Raw genomic sequence first — 21,670 nt, 5'->3', positions numbered from 1 at the left:
ACCCTCTCCAGGTTTTCACCCACATCAGTCTTGGCCACAATGGAGAGATAATAATTAACAGGAGGACAGAAGCCTGAATTCTGCTTGGAAGCAGATGTTTCATTTCCAATCAAATTTGACACATCAATAGGCCCATTACTTTTGGAGGCAAAATAATAAAAGGGATAAGAAACCAAGTTTCTCCTTCTTCAAGGCTCCCTGTAGTTCCAGCCGATCATAAAAAGGCAGAAATTTGACAGAGATCTTGCTCTTTACTCTCCATATGGGTTGTGGAGGATAGTTGCAAGCCAGACTACAGTGGTTTTATTTCAGTTTTTTTTCTTGTGCCAAAAGCCTATGGAAAACTTGTACCTGTGATACAAATCAGCTGGCTCAACAAATATGTAGCCACAGACAGTTTCAGAATGAAGATGGTGTGGTTGTGATGGTTTTTCTATCAAAATGAATGAATTTGCAATCAGCCTTGATATCTCTTATTCATGCTTTCAAATCCCTGTCCATCCAGCATTGTGCAGATTCCTTGTTTACCTTCCAAACGAATTACGTCATTTTTTTGCACTCTTAATTAGTCTTGACCTCTGCCTACCCATCAAATGCATTATCTCCCTGTTCCAGTCAGCCTTATTAACAAAGACTGCGGCATACCTAGATGACGTCTTCAAAAACATATAGTAAGTTCAGATTTTATGCAGGACATGAACAACTTATGCCCTTCCTGCCTGGGCTTTCTAATACGCTGGGAGAAGTCTAATCTCACTCCTTGCAAGTATTTTGTTCACCTAGGTATAGACATTTTTACCCATCCCAAAAGTTTCTCAGAATTGCATGGATTATTGAACTCTCTGATATCAGTCTCTAACAGGGACAGGATTTCTTCCAGAGAGTGTTTGAAACTCCTCAGTTTACTCATTGTTGTAGTGGACTTGATCCTTTTCATTTGCCTCCTTATGTGCCTTCTGTAGATGGCCCTACTGGCATATGGTGTCCTATTTCTAGTCCTCCAGATTATCTAGTTCCAGTCTTGACCAAGACCAAATCAGTTCCTGTATCAGTTACAGGGCTCGAAATTAATAGCAGTCGGCTAGCCCAAAGCTAGGACAATTCCAGGTGGGCTACCAGGTTTCATTTTTCTGATGCTTGTAATGTTTCATTTGCCACAAGTCAATATTTATTTTCTCAGCCATATATAATGTTAGAGAATCACTGATCAGACAATGTCCAAGTTCTTTCAGAGTAAATTACTTCACTCCTTGAGATTCAATTGCTCATCTAGAGTGTTAGATTAATTAGGATTTGACTGATCATATTTCACAGTAAGGCATTAAAAATCGTTATTGGTTTTATTATATTTATATGGTAAAGTTGTATGTCAAAGGCTACTAGTCTATGATTCCTTGAACTTTTCCCACCCCATTTCAGGTTTAAATTTTAAAATATATAAAATGGGGTAGGAAAAGGTCAGAGTCAACTCAGATTAAATAAAGATTGTAAACTAGTCTTATGAACTTGCCAAGCTGCCATTGTAGTGCCATGGTAATCAGAATCTGTATTATCATTAATAATTCCATCTTTAAATTTTTAGAAGTCATGGAGACATGTTTTTTCCAAGGTTCATTTTTTTGTACATCTGTTGTGGAAACTTACACAATGCCCGTACTGTCTATATAGGACATGCACAATTTAAAGGACATCTATGTACAAGGGGAATGCTGCCATATAGAGGACATCAGTAAATTGCATACATCATTGTAAATTCTACTGATCCACAAGTAAATTGCCTCTGTGGAAAGGGCACCTGTTCACATAGACAGGACTCCATTTAAGGACAACTTTTAACAGAGGACATGCTTTTGTGTAAGGACACCTGTCCATAAAGACACACCATCATCAAAATAACACGTCATCAGTAAACACTGGTTTAACTCTATGCATTCATATTTATCCTTTTGTCTGCATTTAGTCTATCTGTGAAGGGTTTCTAGACTACCTCTGGAAGAAGGTACAGGATCCAAATACAGCTGCTATTTTTAGACAAGTCACTGTTGCCTACATGGGAAGCCTTCTAGCTAGGGGCAAGTTTGTGCCATTGAGGTGGGTGCCATATGTTATTGAATATTAGTACACTACATTAGACATCACAGCTGGCTCCATTTTTTATAATGAACTGCTAGGGATTAGCAATATTTACTTGTTTGAACTTAATGGTATGAAATGTTGGTAAAAATACATAAATACTAACACTTTGATCATTCAGGCATTTATCATGTGATTATTGGCATCAAAGTCCCATTGCAAACGATTATGTTGCCTATGACCTAATAACATTTTAATAATGAAACACTTTAACCCAGTAAAACATTGGACCTGCAGCACTTCAGGTTTTAGAGTTCAGCAATGCTGTATTTACATTATAGACTTGAATCAGAATTTGAAATACAAGTTGGAATAGTAAATTAATTCATTTAATGCTGAATGAGGGAAGCAAATGCAGCAGAAGAGGAAAAATCAGATATGATTCTAGTGGTTGTGGTGATATTGGTGATGATGATGATGGTGATGATAATGACATTAATGATGGTCTGGCAGACATTTAAAAATGTGTACACTACATTTCTAACCAAATATAAAAGTTTTCTTAGTTTAGTTGAAAAGTTTGCATTACAGTTTTCTTTCTAACTGCAGCATGGTGAAGACATGTTTGGGCATAATGACCAATTGGATCCACAGTTATTTGGACCATTCCAGCCAGGACATTGTACATGCTGACGTAACCCATCATGGCCCCTTCTATGCCGTGTGTCAGTCAGTATTCTATGTGTTTGTGTTCAGGAATAAAGATCTGATGGAAATGAAGAAAGGTACAAAAGAGAAATCTTGTAGTTGTTGAGATTTTTCAAAAGATAGACCTGTTTGGAATGTACTGGCCATCTGTTCCTCACATTTGCAACCCTATTTGAATTGTGCTATGTATGATTTTAAAGTTCCTTGCCCTGAAATTTTTGTGTAATAAAATAAAAAAATTATATTTTTGAGTATTATATGTGAATATTTTGTGAAATTTTAAACGTTTTCCAGCCCAATGTAATTCAGCAATAGTTGTGCATTTTAATATTGTGACTTCATTTATTTTTGTTGTAAAAGTTTTTGTGGATTTAAAAAATAAAAAAGACTTTTCTTGAGTAAATTGGTGGAGTGGGGTTATATTGGTTCCACTGAACTATCATTCATTGTTAGATCTTGAAATTTATGTTTTTAAATGCATGAAAATTTGTACCATATGATAATGGTGAATTATCAGTATTTTCATGCATTTTGACTGACAGATATGCTCTTATGTTGCCTATTTTATTTCAGGTTACAAATGGGTTCAGAGTCTCAATTTCCAAAGAATAATAACTAGTCGGTTGAATCCACTGAGAGTTATTTCCCCTTTGATTGTAAAGACTTTTGCATCCATAACAAGGTAATTATATTCTAAACTTTATGGTTATGGCTATAGCCCTTTTTAGTAAGAATCAGTTAAATGCTTTTCAAATAGAGCTTTAAAAGGCATATTATAAAATATTATTGGCTAGATTGTGTCCAGATGTTTTTGTCATTCATATATTTACTGTATTGTGTCCAAGACAGTGTTTTTGTTCCTTCTATCAACTTGAATGCAATCCTATAAAAAAAAAGCTCTAACTGCAGTCAGTAGAGATTATACAGTTTTCAGCATTTGTGCCATTGATGTTATGAAATTGAAATGCATATGCATGCTAAGAAATTGTATTGTAAAATGACTAATTTTCATGCTTCATTGACTATTGCTCTACTTGCTTATAAGTTAAATCCAACTTACAACACGACTGACCCAGATCTGTAATTGCATAATATTCCAGAAGATTTGTCAGCACAATATGCAATATTAGATCTGGGTCTATGCATTTTGGGATCTGATACTAAAAGAGTAAATGGACAAGTGATTGGAATGACTGCACACCCTTATAAGGAGAAACCATGGGACAACATGGCAGCAATTTTAATGTTATGAGCACTGTACACACTAAATGATGAGTTGCGTGCATATATATATATATGTATATATATATCTCTCACTCAGACTGCAAGCAACAATTATCCTGATTTGTCATAGTATAATGCGCCTGCAGATCTGGGTCTATGATTTATTCTTTTGATTACACCTATAAAACTGATTGTACTGTATATTTTTATTCTGGTTGTATTATTGCTTTTTTAGATTCAGCACCATATATTATTGATGGTGCCATTGTAAACCAACTGTAGTTTTAAAAAAATATCACTGTCTTAATTTTTCACTCTATTGTCTTGACTTTACATTGTTTTATTCTTAGGTGTTCTGTTGTGTTTGTAAAACAATACTCCTGTTTTGGTTGGTTTTAACAATACTTTTAAACACAGTATTGACTATATCATGCGAAGGAAATTCCAGGGACACAATGATGTGGCTGAGGTGAGTATTGAACCCAGTTCTTGGATTATGAGCCTAATACTCAACCAGTTGAGTTACCATGGCTCCTCTGTTCAAACTGTATTGTGGAGGAACTCTACAGTCTTGTAAATTACATTCCATTTTTTGGGTCTTTTGTGAGAAATGCATTAAAAGGTTTTCAAACATTTAGTTTTTCTCAATGTTCCCAGGACACACCAGCTTGCTTTTTGTGATACGGTAATAGAAAGGAACAACAGAATGATTTTACCTATATCAGGGGACAGCAGCACAGGTTTTGCTGGTAGGGAAACTAAGATGCTGGACACCTTCTTTCCCTTTGATCCTTACCTTTTGTCAAGGTAAGTCATGTAATGCACATGAAATATTTAAAATTGATTGCATGGTTAAAATTCTAGAGACACATGCACAGGAATTTATCCATCTCTGTGTATATTGCATTAATGTATGTGAACCTTAAATTAATACATTATTTGTATAGGTGATTGTTTTTGTGTCTGAAAGTTATATGATGGAGAAGACAAGCAGATAGTTCATTTGTACTGTTAAAAACTGTGCTGTCATGTGTGAACTTGTTACAGTTGTGCCAGACTAACACAAGTTGATGCAGGATTCCAACATGTATGTCAGTAAGTTGCTCTAGCTGTTTGCCAATCAACCCACCCATTTCTCTGGCTGTGACAGTGACATCATTCATATTAAGATTACAACAAGACATAGATAACACTTTTCTGATTGTGACAACAGCATTGATCATGTTAAGATTACAATTTGACACATATGACTTTTCTGGCTGTGACAGTGACATCAATCATGTTAAGATTACAACGAGACATAGATAACACTTTTCTGGCTATGACAACAGCATTGATCATGTTAAGATTACAATTTGAAATATGACTTTTCTGGCTGTGACAGTGACATCAATCATGTTAAGATTACAACGAGACATAGATAACACTTTTCTGGCTATGACAACAGCATTGATCATGTTAAGATTACAATTTGAAATATGACTTTTCTGGCTGTGACAGTGACATCAATCATGTTAAGATTACGACGAGACATAGATAACACTTTTCTGACTGTGACAGCATCAGTCATGCTAAGTTCATAGGAAGACATAACTTCACCAGATTACCTCAGATGCTTTAAAGTGCATGTATTTTGTAATGCAGGACATCGGCATGATATAGTTATTGCTTTTTTATGTAATAAAAATGGCATCCAAAAAGCGACATGTCAAGATGAAAGGGACATTTAATCTCTTAAAAGAATTTTAATAGTACAGAAGAACAAAATGGAATATTCAGGGGAAGGACAACTGTTACCTTTAGTGGACATCTTGTATTGATTTGATTATGTTATTGGTGCGAAAGATAATTGCCATTGGCCCCATGTGAAATATTTTTATAAGGATTACATCAGGATGAGAGATATCAAGAAGCCATTCAGCTCTGTTGGGTTTGGAATTGCAGTTTGTGAAACTGTTCTTTAGGTAGTTACGGTTCAAGTAAACTTTACAAACTTTTGAGTTGGCCACAATGTTTGCAGTTGCTGCATCAGTCTTGAATCACCAGACTTTTGGACTTTTAAATGACTGCTTGATAATAGCAGTACATGATGTGTTACACCTTACTGAAAACTGTCCCAACTTACAGAATAAAAAATCTACTGCCTTACTGAGGTCTTAATTAGGGTTGGTTTGTCTGATATTAATTCATAAATTCAGTTAAGAATATAGTGAGAGATAGATGTCACTTTTCTTGCTGTGACAGTTCTGTTAGTCATAATTAGATTATAGCATATCAGCTCTTTTATTGCAGTGACATATTATGATTATACGATACATAACTGTCACTTCAAGCTGTGACAGCAGCATCAATACTTGTCTGTTAAATTTATTGCTAGACATGTCACTTTTTATGGCTGTGATAGCAGCTTTAGTCATTTTAAAACTGTAGGAAGACACATTTGTCACATGTTTGGCATCAGTTATGTTGATATTATAACAATATATAGATATTTTCTTAAAGGTTTTTATTTTTTAGCCTGCCTCTACAAAGTGTAGGTACTATCCCCACAATCAGTGTCTGCATATGTAAAGCATATGCCACCTCTCTGAATCATGACCGGTCCTTTTTTTTCATTGGTGCTAGGCAACATTTTGGAATGGGTTTCATTATATCTCGACCCATGGGAGGAGGCTAAAGGGGCTAACTTTATACATGTATAATATTTTTAAGTTTTTGCATCCTGTTTACATAGTTTTATATGTAGAATCAGCCATCTTGGTGAGGAGTTGTTTCTTGATGAGCCATACATTCTCATTAGAAAAGTAGGTCACTGACCAATATATATTTACTAAGACATAACACCTTTCTCAGAGATGCTCCAAAGGTGTGTGATTGAGTGACTCGTGCTAAATTTTTAAGAATTTGAGCACTTGGAAAGCAATGATTGATGAGAACTCCTCCAAATTAGTTTCAAGTCATTCATGTTCTACTCAGTATACAATGTTATTCAGCCATTCACCTATAAAGTGCTTGTCGCAACACAAGTCAATCCAGTAGAAATATTGTAGCACTTGTTGAGACATGTATTTTGTCACAGCAGTTTACACTTCTGTTTTCTTTGGATTGACATGAATGGTTGTTAAACTTAATTTAATTGGCACATTTGGCCCCATAACAAGCTTTCTGTCATAGTTTGAACTTTGTACCAAGGAAGTTTTACCAGTGCGTGTTTATAATATGGACTATCTAGAACACCCAAAATGGCTGATTGCCTACATAATTCATCTTTCGATGATGATTTTGTTTGTCAAATAATGCTGGCTGATTGTAGTAATGAAGGCAATTTATTTTTAAAGTTAGAAAGTATATCAGATTATTGGAGCTGGGAAAGTGTGAATGGAGATACCAATGTATGATTTTGAACCCCAAAATAACGTTAAACATGAGTCTGATGTACATGCTAGATGGACAAAAACAGATGGCATGCTGGTCAACCCTTCATTTCAAAATTAAATTTAGAAAAGGCAGACAGGAAAGTCAGATTAATATACAGACAGTTTAAAAGTAGAGTGTACTTTTAATTTCTTTTCTTGTCACAGCTTAGCCATGCACTGATCATGTATTAGACTGGTAGTCCAAATGGACTCTTTTATGGGTTCAAACATGGCACAGCTCTGGCTACCATTTTGTTGGTTTGTAACTTTGCTGCAGTTTGAGAAAGATTTAAAAGTTCAAGTATAACTTAATAAAAAGAAGATGAATCATCAGGCTGTGTGATTTTTGGATAAATGTACTCTAGTACAATAGTACAGAGTACAATAAAACCGATGAAAGTACACATTTTAACTGTCGTTTGGTTTAAAAGATTTATCTGAGTTTTTGTATTGGCTTATATGTTTTGTGTAACATGATCGTTTATAATATTGCTACAAAAAGATGAAGGATACTGTTGAAAGTACAACTATAAACTGAAAGGAAAATGAACTAATAAAATTACTCTATGAATAGACAATGCATTTGTTTGTTATTTGTGCATGTTTTTGTTTATTTGTATGTTTTAGAGCGAGAGAGTATGTAGTGCAAGTTGCAGTTTCCTATTTCAAGCTAAAAAGTACAAGTCAGATGAAAAGTTGCCAGTACATTCTTGACCCCCCCACACTATTTTTCACTTGACCCCCTCCTGTTCTGACAACCTAGGTTTTTCTTTACCCTCAATTTTGCACTCCAAAGGGACACACTGGGTGAAGTATGTGTTCATTACTATTTCATTAACAGGTGTTGTTTTGTATTATACTGAGCTCTAAATGGTGATTATTCAGTTTATTTTGATCCTCCTATTCATATTCCTTTGAAAATTTAATATTTACATGCATCGAAAAACACATATGGCAAGACTCAAAAGTTAAAGTCATTCTACTATATATTGTGATGATTAGACCCGACACAATCTTTTCTTCATCCAGTTTAGTACCTGGCCACCATTGTAAAAGTCTATAGTGATAATAAAAAAAATTGTAAGGAAGTTTCTTGACAGTTACAGTGCCAAGCATTCAATAATCGGGGTTTCATAGACTTTTTTGAAACTATATTAGTATTAAAATTTAGAACAACACTATTTGAGTAAATGCTCACACAACATCAGCATACACTGTAGGTGGTGCATTGCATTCCACATTGTGGATGCATTTTTCCAGAGCAAAGTGGAGTTTATTTCATAATGATAATGTAATTGGGTAAGTATTCTCAAAGATATGTATTTTACTAAACACTTATGTTTTTCAGGTCAGGAAAATTCATAATTGCACATTACCAAGAATTTCAAGGAAACCTTGAGGAAGAAAATGCAGAAACATCTGATGTAAGTCATAACATGTAACACTCTTTTGATTTGAATAGGTTTTTGATGTCTTTTTAATTGTAAGGCAGAGCATATAATGTTATGATGTTGGTTGGTCCATCTGTCTATCTGTATGTTACCAATTTTATTCCCACACAATTGCTTGAGTTGTCTACCATTTACAGCTACAGAGCTTTGTGGTTATGGTCGAGGTCACTGTACATGGTTTCCACGCTACAGGGAAAAAGTTGGGAGAAATGATACTTTTTTTTCCGACTGTGAAAAGTTATTGAATTTTGCAAATATTTACAAAAGTTGGGAAAAACCTGGGAAACTGGACTAATTGTGAGTTAAATTTATCGAGTTCTAACCAGAATATTAGGAGGTTGGAGTATGGATCATTTGGGTGCTTGCCATAAATATATTTGTTGAGACAATACAAGTGCTCAGTGGATTAGATTCATCAAATAGACTTTTTGTTTCACAGACAGAGTGAGATCTGTATTTTTTTATTATTATAGGGAAGGTATGAAAACCAGTCTAGCATCACAAGAGGCCAACATGGTGGCGTTAAAACATAGCACTTAGTGGATGGGTTAGCAAACATAAACGTTGTTAACTTGAGTTACACCTGCATAAAATTGATATGAGAATTATTTATTTAATACAAGAAGACAAGTTGATGTTACAGAAAATTCAGTCCTTGTTTATACAACAGTATATAATTTTGAAGGTCTTTTGTCAAAATTTAAATCAACCCTTTTGTAAATGTCTTTAAATGATGGAATTTTTAACCAAATCATCTTAAGTAGTTTAGGTTGGTTGAAATATCTTGTTTGAGATTCAGGGTTAAACTTTTTTCTTTACAAGATAAAATTCTAATACTTTGCATTTATTGTTTTTTTTTCATACTGTGATAGGAAATGTTTATTTTGTATAACAAGCGCATATATTGCTCTAGAATTCTTTAGAGTTAAAGGTTTGAAAGGAAACAAAATAATTTATGCTCATTATGTTGTTTCCACATATAATGCAGCAAAGTAAAGTTAGAATTTGTATTCTGTACGTTGAAATGGCTTTAAATTCCAATTTATAGGAATATAGTAAGATTTGTTTCATGTGACTCATTTTGTGGTTTTGTACATGATCATCTTTTTTGACACATATGTTTTGGTGGGTCTTGAATGAGAAACATCTTCAGATTTGGAAAATGCATGTTTTATAATTGAAAATGTTCTTTACTTCCATTCAGCAATGTTCATACCTTAACCTTGAAAAAATTAATTTTATCTAGGAGGAAACCTAGAAAAGACCTGGAAATTTATATTTAGAAAAGCATGGGAACCATGACTGTAACTGAAAGAGAAAAATAACTCTACTTCTCTCTGTCAGCAGTTGCCAATTTTTGTGTATGGCTTGCGCTTAGGATATTGAAAAATCCTGTCAGTTTTGGGGTCAAAAGGTTAGAGGCCAATGTCACTGTGACTGAAAGATTAGAAGACAGTTTTGGCATGATAACAGTGGTTCCACATCATATGCCTGGACTAATTTTTAAAGATGACTTGCATTTGGGGTAAGGGAGAAGCCTTTTGTTTGTGGGAAAGGTCAAGGTCACTATGATTGAAAGAAGAAATTTAAAATTGTTTCAGTACACCAATTTTCAGCTATTGACAAAGATTTTCAATATGTTGGATTGGAAAGAATCTTGCTGATTCTAAGGTCAGTGACCAATGTTACCATGACTAAAGAACAAAAATGGTTTTTGCATAATAATATTAGTTATAGATGTCATACATTGATAAAAAGTTTGTTGACTATTTGCAATTAATGTATGAAAGAGGCCTGTTGATTTTGGGGTCAAAGGCAAAGGTCATTGTCATCATGGCTCAAAGAAAAATGGCCTTTGCAGAACAGTTTTTATTAGAAAGTAAGTTCCTTGACTTTTGTGGATGACTTGCTCTTTGCTAATAAAGAAAGCTATAGATTTTGCAGTATAACATAGGTCCTTAAGCCTTATTTAAAAAAAAAAATATAATGTTTAGTGCAAAACAAAAATAAAAATAGAGGTTTCTGCACATAATGTTTAGTGCAAGACACACTTGGTTAATAATTTCCACAGTTATCCATGCCCCTACAAGTACTTACATAGAAGAAGGTTTGTAATGTGCCATCAATGGTACACATGTGAAAAAGATGAAACTCTATTGTTTTATTTTAATGCTTCAGACCGGATCAAATCTGAAAAGGCTTTAATGTGAGGAAGTGGTCCAGTATTGATTAAGCACTTCAAGTGCATCCAAGTTCTGGTTAAATAGGCACTCACATGAAGAAAAAAATATGCCTTGATGCTCTTCGATTGATGTTTACATAAAATTCACATAATTCTTACTTTCCTTCATACAATTTTCAGTAAAATTACAGACCAGAAGTACATATTACTAACAGAAGTTTTCATTCATTGGTTTGTCATAAGTCATAGGTATAATTTTTGTGAAGTTAATGTTAGCAGTTTATGTTTCACTAGTGTAATGGAAATGGTGGCAGCTGTAAAATTATCAAGTTTAATAAGAGTTTGGTATATTTCCAGCATATTTTAATAGCATGTTATGTTACATGGCATGAATCATTTTGAATTTATGACAATTCTTTCTACGCCATGCTCATGCATCATTTTCCTTGGGGTCAAGGTCTCAATTATGGAAAATTTGCAATAAGGTTTTTGGTTAAAGTTTTTTCGTTTGTTAATATTTTCTAAACTTTTTGATGGTGTCTCATTTTACTTGGCAATAATAATTAATCTAAGACAATTTATTCGATGACATACTTGCTTATCCCTATGAACTTTGGGTCGAGGGCACAGTCATAGAAGATTTACATTTGGAACTTGGATTACAGTTTTAGTACTTGCATATATTTTTTAAACCTCTATATCGATTTTCTTCATAGTTGGGTTGAATAATTATTAAGCTGACAGTTCATTCATTGACATGTTAGCTTGCCCTTTGACACTGGGTTCATGGTCACAATCATATACAATTTACATTTAAATTTTCGTTGCATTTTTTAATTTGCTAATATTTTATTAATACTTTGGATGAATCAATATGAAGTTAATTCATTCATTTGGTGACATGCATGTTTGCCTCTTTGTCCATCACATTTAGGGTTTTGTCATTTGCTTATATTGCCGAAACGCCCAGATGAATATTGTTCATACTTGTGGTAATCATGAAGATGGTAAGACAATTCAGTCTGCAACAGGCTTTCCCCCACTGACCTTGATGTCAAAGTCACTTATTTTACACCAATGCTTTGATCCCATGATCAGCATGTAGGTCATGGGTTTCTTCTTACTGAAACTTAATTGTTCTTTTCTGTCATATTTTTGACATTACCTAACACAAGGAAATATGTACCTGTTACAATGTTTGGATTTACATCATCATGAAATCTTTACACAGTTTGTATTGTATCAGATACAGTCATTGCATTTGTTTTTGTGATTTAGGTTCATTTATGATAGCAAGTCTTCTATACTCCAAGCAAATATTCTGCATGTTTTTATACTGAAAAACAGGTGATTAAAATAGTTTTTCTATTTTCCTTTAGAAATGTCCCCAATAACATTACATTAGGAATATTAGCATGCTACTGTGCAAATCCAGCCATACTAAAGGACGAAAATAGTCTCTTTTTTTTCTAATAGAGACAAAGGCTAATAACTCTTGCTCATTACCTCCCCTTGCCACCACCAGCTTTGCCAGTTTTTTATATACATATATCTTCACTGCTGTACTGATAGCATCATACATTTTACCTCCGACAGCCCAAGCCATTTTAGTGATGATATTGGACCATCCAACTTTCATTTTGGATTTATTATATGGGACAATCATTTTTCTGCAGGTTGTATATATTTTTTGCTACAGTATCTGCCAAATTTGAGTGACATTGTCACCTTTATAGACTATGTCTATTTAGGACCACATTACATCATGCTATTGTTGACCTCATGTTGTCATTTACAGTTTAGCGTAACACTATATTTGCTTGCTCCTTTAGTAGCTGAGATAGTATTAGCAAATTAATAACATGCTGCATTGCTAATTTATACTTTATTTTCTCTTTTTGTGTCATTTCAGTAGAAATGTCAACTAAATGCATGAAATGCATAGGCTCAAAGCACGAGTCTAAAAGGCATCAAAACTGGCACCATTTCTGATTACTCCTTGGTAACAGGGGATATATTATTGAGTTAGTAACGTACTCAATTACTCATTTATGCTCTGTTGTTTCTTCTTATATGCATTGCTCCGGTGGCCAAATGGTTACAACATCCGCCTCCGATGCTGGATGTTGCGGGTTCAAACCCCGGCTGATTCATACCAAGACTGTATAAAAATGGTAGAATCAGCTGCCTCACTAGGCGCTCAGCATTAAGACATTAGTGTTAAGACAGGTTGGCCTGGTGTCAGAATATTTTAACTGGGTGGGACATCATGCTACATGTCTGTGGCATGATTCCCCCATGCTAGGCATCACTGTAAACTGCCACACTGCAGACATCATATCAATATGCAGAAAAATTATTAAAGCTATATTAAAAATCCAAATCACACACACATACACACACACACACACAAATTCTTTGTATGTTGTTTCAGCAGAAATGTCAACTAAATGCATGAAATCTAACTTTTCAGAACATGGAAGTCAACCATGACTCTTATATATACTAAGTGTATATTGTCTATGACATGCAGAGTGTGTAATGCATGGTCAGAAGAAGTCTGGGCTACAGTATTAGCAAATTTGTAACATTCTAAATTATTTATTTCCTTTTCTTTTGTTGTTTCAGAAGAAATGACATCTAAATGCATGAAACGAAAAGTTCACAGCAATAGTCCATAATGCATCAAAGGGAAGGAAAAATGGAATGAGTTTATGAAGACAATATTAATCTCCTCAGTATACATCCGAAGAAAACCTAAAGTTCATTGCTTGCAATTCTGACTCCTTGGGGGCAGTGTTCCTTCAATTTTAGGCAGCCTAGTAGGCCTAAGTCCTCCCACATGTCCAAGCATGGCCTTTGGCCTGTAAGTCCAGGTGCATGGGGTTTGTACCAGATCCATTACATCCATTTCATCGTACCGCCTCATTGTCACCAGCTGTCCAACATAGGGGACCTTTTTTGAGAAAATGGTACAGCCAACTACGAATTACAGGGATTTTAGTGACAGATCCATCCGTTTAGCTGTACCATCGGCTACATTAACTTAATATGACAGAGATTTCAGTGAGAAATCTGTCCATCCAGCCATTTCCTGAAACCAGCTGGTTCTGGTGATAACCAACCATCCCTGCATAGAGACTTTTTTGATCAGATGGTGTGACCAACTAGGATTTATGAAGATTATAGTGACATATCCCTTCATTTAGGCATACTGTTGGTGACATACCCTAACTACAGCAGAGATTTCACAGAGAAATATCGAGCTAGGCCCTTGGAGTGGTTGGTATTGATGATAGCCGGATCATGTTTTTATAACTCCAGCATCCAGACTGATCATCACGAAGCAAGCCAGCAAGTTGTTCTGGCAGTGCCAGACTTCCATATGATCACTACTTGTACACATGGGAGAGATAGTGACATTCTTAACGAGGATGACATTGAGTCATCACAATGGCTTATCTAGAGCTGCAAGCGGAACCAGGTCAGGACCCAACATAGAGTGGGTGTGACTAAGCTCTGCAAATCAGTCATACTCAGATCCAGCCATAGAATAGACTGCATTAACCTCATGGCCGCAGTTGATATTTATTGGGGTTGGCAGTTTCAAAAAGCCCTCCACCTCCTACTGCTCGTCAAGATTATAAAGTTAAAGTAGATTTTGACGAAGAAGAGACTCTGTCCTTTTGGCTTCTTCCCCCAGTCGGCTAAAATTAGGGAGATCGGTGATCGTCTGTCGGGTAAAATTTAATACCTGGGGAATTCTGAGGCTTTCCTTTCAGGAAGCCAAGTATTAGCGATTTTCTCAACTCGCCGGTGCAACATTTCATTCAGATGCCTTCAGTACTGGTCTCCCAGCCCTTGATATGCAATTTTGGTCTCAATCAACTATGATCCTTCACTTTGTTCCAAAATGGAATCAGACCTTGGTTTTAACATGGCTCAGTTCTAGCCTTTAGGCAATACTTCAATAAAGTTACTGTCATATAAAACATGTTTCCTGATAGCTTTAGCTTCAACATGCAGGGTGAACGAGCCACATGGCCTTTCCATTGACCCAGACAATCTTGAGTTCAGATCAGATGGTTTGGTGGTCCTCTTGACACAACCAGGCTTTATAGCTAAAAATAGGTTACCTGCTGTTGGTAAACACAGAGTTGCTTTTGCCTGCTCTTTTCCTGAGATAGGTTGAGAACAATGGCCATGCAAGATCCTGTTCGCGTACTCAAGCTCTGCTTGAAGTGCTTGGAGACAAGCCATGGCACATGTAAATGCCTCTTCTGGTGAAAGCTGGGAAACAGGATATCACCCTGAAGCCCTTGCTTTGTGGCTGAAATGGGTTATATGCTTAGTGTACTCAGAGATCGCCTAAGATTCATATCACCTCATGAAGATTACCCTTCATGGAATTAGAGCAATCTCTGCGAGCCTCACATTTGAATGTAATGTTTTGATCTGAGATATAGTAGAAGCTGTTGGCTGGCATGCAGTGTGGACCTTCTCCAGTTTTTTGCCCAAAGATTTAGCTTCGCAGTGGCAAACTTTGAATCCATTAGATCTGGTGGCGGCAGCCCAGATAACCACCTGACCCATTTCAAACAATCAAAATTTGTAGGTTAGAAGATTTCAGTAATTATCTTCTTAACCATATGTAGGGGTCACAGATCAAGTGACCATAGGCTGTGTTTGCTTACATAATTAGGAAAACAGGTTGTCGTTCACATGGGGAATCCAGCCATCATTCCGAAGAAGGATACCCAAGGTAGAGGTCAGATGCTCAGCATTCCCACCTCCATTTACCTGTTCTCCTAACATAATATGATTGGGAAACATATTTGAAGGAGAAAGCAAATTTTTAAGTAGATTATGTTTCTCTGAGAATACATACCCAATTCCATTATTTAAAAACCCTCCCAACCACCCTGCCATGCAAGCAGCCTTGTTAGTATATTGCTTAGCTAATAACTGGTGCCATCTGGTGGTGGCAAGTGGAGTTAGTATATGAGATAGACTGAGAAAGACTATTTTTATCTTTTAGTAGGGCTGGATTTGCGAGGTAGCAGGCTAATATTTCTAACGTAATGTGATTGGGTAAGTATTCTCTGAGAAATACAATTTGCTTAAAATTTGCTTTCTGTGCCCCACCCCACCATTTCTATGGAGGGGTAGATAGTGTTACCCATGTCTGCCCATCCCATCCCATCACAGCCATCACAAATTTCATTTCTACTTCAAAACTTTATATGCAGATTAACTGAGTTGTGGCCCCTGTTTACCTTAGCACTTTGCCATTTCATTGCATCACATTAGGAGGGATATTCAAATATATAACATGTTTTTAGCTAGCAAAATAATTGTAGGCATTTTCCCCTGTATATTCAATGAACATAAATCATTTCAGGAAGAAGAAGACATGTTTGCAGAGGAGGCAGCCAAAAGTGTGGAGAACAGTTCGATGTCACCGTTTTGTAACACATTAACAGAAAAGTCTATGGTGGACTTCATGAACTATGGCACATCTCCTGGTTTTAAACACCATTAAAAAGTTTGTTTAATATAAGTAGACATCGCTGCAGAACAGTGCATGTTGTGAATTCTTTGATAAACAAATTGGAAATATGCATCATTGCTACATAACAGTCAATGTGAGCCAATGTTGGGCAGTGTTGACTTTAGGTTTGAGATGACAAGGATGTGAGTTAGAGTTTGGCAGTTGATGGATCACTAGAGTAGATATATTTTGAATAATAATTAAAGCCATTCTTTGAACAATAACTGCTTTGAAATTAAAAATGAATTGCCAGGATATTTAGACATTTGTATGAATATTTTATAAGAAGTTTTGAAATTATGAGTACTTAAATTCGACAGTGAATTGTCGGCCACTACAGCATGGTTTAATCATGACTTTAATTATGTTATCACTCACATATAACCATCAATGATATTGGTCAACAGGCCGTTCTTTTAATAGGTGGGCATAGTGTCCATGATGAATGTACTAAATCTGACTTGATTGTCCACAAGGAAGGCATTTAACCTGATTTGTTCTAATCACACCAGCTATAAATAAGTATCCAGAACCAGTGATGGTATTCAGCTGTACTTCACATCTGGAGGGAGCCATGCAGTCTCCATCTTTTTATTTCAATTACAACCAGGATAACCTGTGACTTGTGGGTCGCATGTAGGCTTTGGCTTTTTATGGCTTTAGCATTTAATACAACTACACGTTCCCAATAACTGTTTCCCGTTATTTCCCCAGATCCATTTCACCCACTGGTAGCGCATCAGTATTTTTCCCATTTCTGCTCATCAATAAGTTTTTCATATTATATTTATCATTTGAGGAGAAATCTGTGAAACATTGTTAATTTTGTTTCAGAAAATACTTCTACAAGGTTTTCATATTATATTTATCATTTGAGGAGAAATCTGTAAAACATTGTTAATTTTGTTTTCAGAAAACAATTCTAATCTTGTATCAGGATGTATGCCAGTCAGATTGATATACAATGTTACAGTCCTATGTAAGTTATTCTTTTTATGTGAATAAACATGATGATATTTAAGAAATCTGATATTGTGCATCTAATGTCAGTGCATAGTAAAACCTCATTGTAATGAAGACAGGAGATTAATCTCAGAATTTATTTTGAGGTATAACATATCCAGTAAAGTTTCTTAGGCATCTAAAAGAAGTACAGACTTTAACCTAGACAGTTAAGTTTCCCATGCACTAAGGATAGACTTTAACCTAGACAGTTAAGTTTCCCATGCATTAAGTATAGATTTTAACCTAGACAGTTAAGTTTCCCATGCATTAAGTACAGACTTTAACCTAGACAGTTAAGTTTCCCATGCACTAAGGATAGACTTTAACCTAGACAGTTAAGTTTCCCATGCATTAAGTATAGATTTTAACCTAGACAGTTAAGTTTCACATGCATTAAGTATAGACTTTAACCTAGACAGTTAAGTTTCCCATGCATTAAGTATAGACTTTAACCTAGACAGTTAAGTTTCCCATGCATTAAGTATAGATTTTAACCTAGACAGTTAAGTTTCCCATGCATTAAGTATAGACTTTAACCTAGACAGTTAAGTTTCACATGCATTAAGTATAGACTTTAACCTAGACAGTTAAGTTTCCCATGCATTAAGTATAGATTTTAACCTAGACAGTTAAGTTTCCCATGCATTAAGTATAGATTTTAACCTAGACAGTTAAGTTTCCCATGCATTAAGTATAGACTTTAACCTAGACAGTTAAGTTTCCCATGCATTAAGTATAGATTTTAACCTAGACAGTTAAGTTTCCCATGCATTAAGTATAGATTTTAACCTAGACAGTTAAGTTTTTCATGCACTAAGTATAGACTTTAACCTAGACAGTTAAGTTTTTCATGCACTAAGTATAGACTTTAACCTAGACAGTTAAGTTTTTCATGCACTAAGTATAGACTTTAACCTAGACAGTTAAGTTTTTCATGCACTAAGTATAGACTTTAACCTAGACAGTTAAGTTTTTCTGCAATAAGTATAGACTTTAACCTAGACAGTTAAGTTTTTCATGCACTAAGTATAGACTTTAACCTAGACAGTTATGTTTTTCATGCACTAAGTATAGACTTTAACCTAGACAGTTAAGTTTTTCATGCACTAAGTATAGACTTTAACCTAGACAGTTAAGTTTTTCATGCACTAAGTATAGACTTTAACCTAGACAGTTAAGTTTTTCATGCACTAAGTATAGACTTTAACCTAGACAGTTAAGTTTTTCATGCAATAAGTATAGACTTTAACCTAGACAGTTAAGTTTTTCATGCACTAAGGATAGACTTTAACCTAGACTGTTAAGTTTCTTATGCACCAACTAAAGTACACGCTTTAACATTTACAGCATAGTTTCTTGTGCGCTGACTAAAGTAAATACTTCAAAGACAACATGACAAAGAGAAAGAAAAAAAAAACAACCAAGGAGCCTTAAATAAATAAGAAATCCCACAATTGAAAAAGTATGCAAACTTTGAAAAGTCAGTTGTGCAACTTTAATTATTTCTTTCTTTTATCAACATTTTGTTCGCAAAGAAATTTATGCTAAAATATTTTTAATTTTAAGTGATTAGTTTCATTTTTTCAGGAGATGTATCATTCTTTTTTTAAAAATTGGATATTAAAGTTAATTATTTAGGAGTGACTTGTTACGATTCATGGTGTGCCAGAATCACAGGGCCATATCATTTAGGAATGACTTGTTATGATATATGGTGTGCAAGAATCACAGGGCCATATCATTTAGGAGTGACTTGTGATTCATGGTATGCAGGAATCACAGGACCATATCATTTAAGAGTGACTTGTTACGATTCATGGTGTGCAAGAATCACAGGGCCATATCATTTAGGAGTGACTTGTGATTCATGGTATGCAGGAATCACAGTCCATATCATTTAGGAGTGACTTGTGATTCATGGTATGCAGGAATCACAGGCCATATCATTTAGGAGTGACTTGTTATGATTTGTGGTGTGCAGGAATCACAAGACCATACCATTTAGGAGTGATTTTTGTGATTCATGGTGTGCAGGAATCACAGGGCCATATCATTTAGGAGTGACTTGTGATTCATGGTGTGCAGGAATCACAGTCCATATCATTTAAGAGTGACATATGATTCTTGGTGTGCACGAATCACAGGGCCATATCATTTAATTCATGGTGTGCAGGAATCACATGGCCTTATCATTTAAGAGTGACTTGTGGTTCATGGTGTACAGGAATCACAGGGCCTTATCATTTAAGAGTGACTTGTGATTCATGGTGTGCAGGAATCACAGGGCCTTATCATTTAAGAGTGACTTGTGATTCATGGTGTGCAGGAATCACAGGGCCTTATCATTTAAGAGTGACTTTGTATGGTTCATGGTGTGCAAGAGTCACAAGGCCATATCATTTAGGAGTGACATGTTATGATTTGTGGTGTGCAGGAATCACAGGGCCATTTCATTTAGGAGTGACTTGTGATTCATGGTGTGCAGGAATCACATGGCTATATCATTTAGGATTGACTTGTAATGGTTCATGGTGTGCAGGAGTCAACAAGGCCATATCATTTAAGAGTGACATATGATTCTTGGTGTGCACGAATCACAGGGCCATATCATTTAATTCATGGTGTGCAGGAATCACATGGCCTTATCATTTAAGAGTGACTTGTGGTTCATGGTGTACAGGAATCACATGGCCTTATCATTTAAGAGTGACTTGTGATTCATGGTGTGCAGGAATCACAGGGCCTTATCATTTAAGAGTGACTTGTAATTAATAGTGTGCAGGAATCACAGGGCCTTATCATTTCAGAGTGACTTGTTCATTGTGTGCAGGAGTGACAAGGCCATATCATTTAGGAGTGACATGTTATGATTCGTGGTGTGCACGAATCACAGGGCCATATCATTTAATTCATGGTGTGCAGGAATCACATGGCCTTATCATTTAAGAGTGACTTGTGATTCATGGTGTGCAGGAATCACAGGGCCTTATCATTTAAGAGTGACTTGTGATTCATGGTGTGCAGGAATCACAGGGCCTTATCATTTAAGAGTGACTTGTGATTCATGGTGTGCAGGAATCACAGGGCCTTATCATTTCAGAGTGACTTGTTCATTGTGTGCAGGAGTGACAAGGCCATATCATTTAGGAGTGACATGTTATGATTCGTGGTGTGCACGAATCACAGGGCCATATCATTTATTTCATGGTGTGCAGAAATCACATGGCCTTATCATTTAAGAGTGACTTGTGATTCATGGTGTGCAGGAATCACAGGGCCTTATCATTTAAGAGTGACTTGTGATTCATGGTGTGCAGGAATCACAGGGCCTTATCATTTCAGAGTGACTTGTTCATTGTGTGCAGGAGTGACAAGGCCATATCATTTAGGAGTGACATGTTATGATTCGTGGTGTGCAGGAATCACAGGGCCATATCATTTAAGAGTGACTTGTGATTCATGGTGTGCAGGAATCACAGGGCCATATCAATCAGAATTTCTTCTTGTAGAAAAGGTAACTATAAATCAGTGGGTTGTGTAAAGAGTCTGTGCTCTTAAAATAAGTGATAGAAAAGAGTGAAAGACAACAAGCTTTGTCAAATTTAACATAACTTATTTCCCTAGAATACAAAATGAAAATGAGAAAAAAGAACGTACAGTACTGAAATTAAATTATCAAATAATCCCTAATTTTAAGTCTGAATACAATTCAGTATTAGTCCAGAATAAATCCAAAAACTGAAATCAAACTGTTATAGCTACTAGTGTGTTGATGTGCCAAAATTCTAATACCAGGTTTGAACTTAATTTCCACGTCGTTTAATATAAAATTTAAAAATGAAATAAATACAGTACTATGGCATGAACTTCTTCAAAACGACATCTACAGCAGCTTTCTCATTATTTTAACTACTAAATATACAGGAACTGAGATAGATAAATACCCTGTATTTACTTTTTTTTAAATGGGATATGTTGAGTTGTAATGGGTTATGCCAAAGAAATATAAAACCATAAGGAGGGGAGCATTGCACACTAGAGACTATATTTTTATGTTTAA

The 21,670-nt window shown here is 35.5% G+C and overlaps 2 protein-coding genes across 3 annotated transcripts in view; one reads left to right on the top strand and one right to left on the bottom strand.

Annotated features, from left to right (window-relative positions):
• Positions 1-19,247, top strand: part of LOC149803467 (RNA polymerase I-specific transcription initiation factor RRN3-like) — a 61,629-nt gene extending 42,382 nt beyond the window's left edge. For both annotated transcript variants that reach the window (XM_089953182.1, XM_089953183.1), the window contains exons 11-16: positions 1,961-2,091; positions 2,683-2,858; positions 3,355-3,463; positions 4,663-4,812; positions 8,770-8,845; positions 16,456-19,247. In XM_089953182.1, the coding sequence (XP_089809308.1) occupies positions 1,961-2,091; positions 2,683-2,858; positions 3,355-3,463; positions 4,663-4,812; positions 8,770-8,845; positions 16,456-16,596 (783 nt within the window). In that variant the 3' untranslated portion in view covers positions 16,597-19,247. The remainder of the gene's footprint in view (positions 1-1,960; positions 2,092-2,682; positions 2,859-3,354; positions 3,464-4,662; positions 4,813-8,769; positions 8,846-16,455) is intronic.
• The window catches only part of LOC149803466 (caspase-3-like), a 76,496-nt gene that overhangs the window by 6,141 nt on the left and 48,685 nt on the right, over positions 1-21,670 (bottom strand). The gene's annotated exons all lie outside the window — the stretch shown is intronic.

This window comes from Sinohyriopsis cumingii, chromosome 3 (genome assembly GCF_028554795.1).
Source record: "Sinohyriopsis cumingii isolate HCF-2022 chromosome 3, ASM2855479v2, whole genome shotgun sequence".
Taxonomy (NCBI): Eukaryota; Metazoa; Mollusca; class Bivalvia; order Unionida; family Unionidae; genus Sinohyriopsis; species Sinohyriopsis cumingii.
Note: the sequence above shows the minus strand (reverse complement) of the source record. Positions and strands in the feature narration are given on the sequence as shown.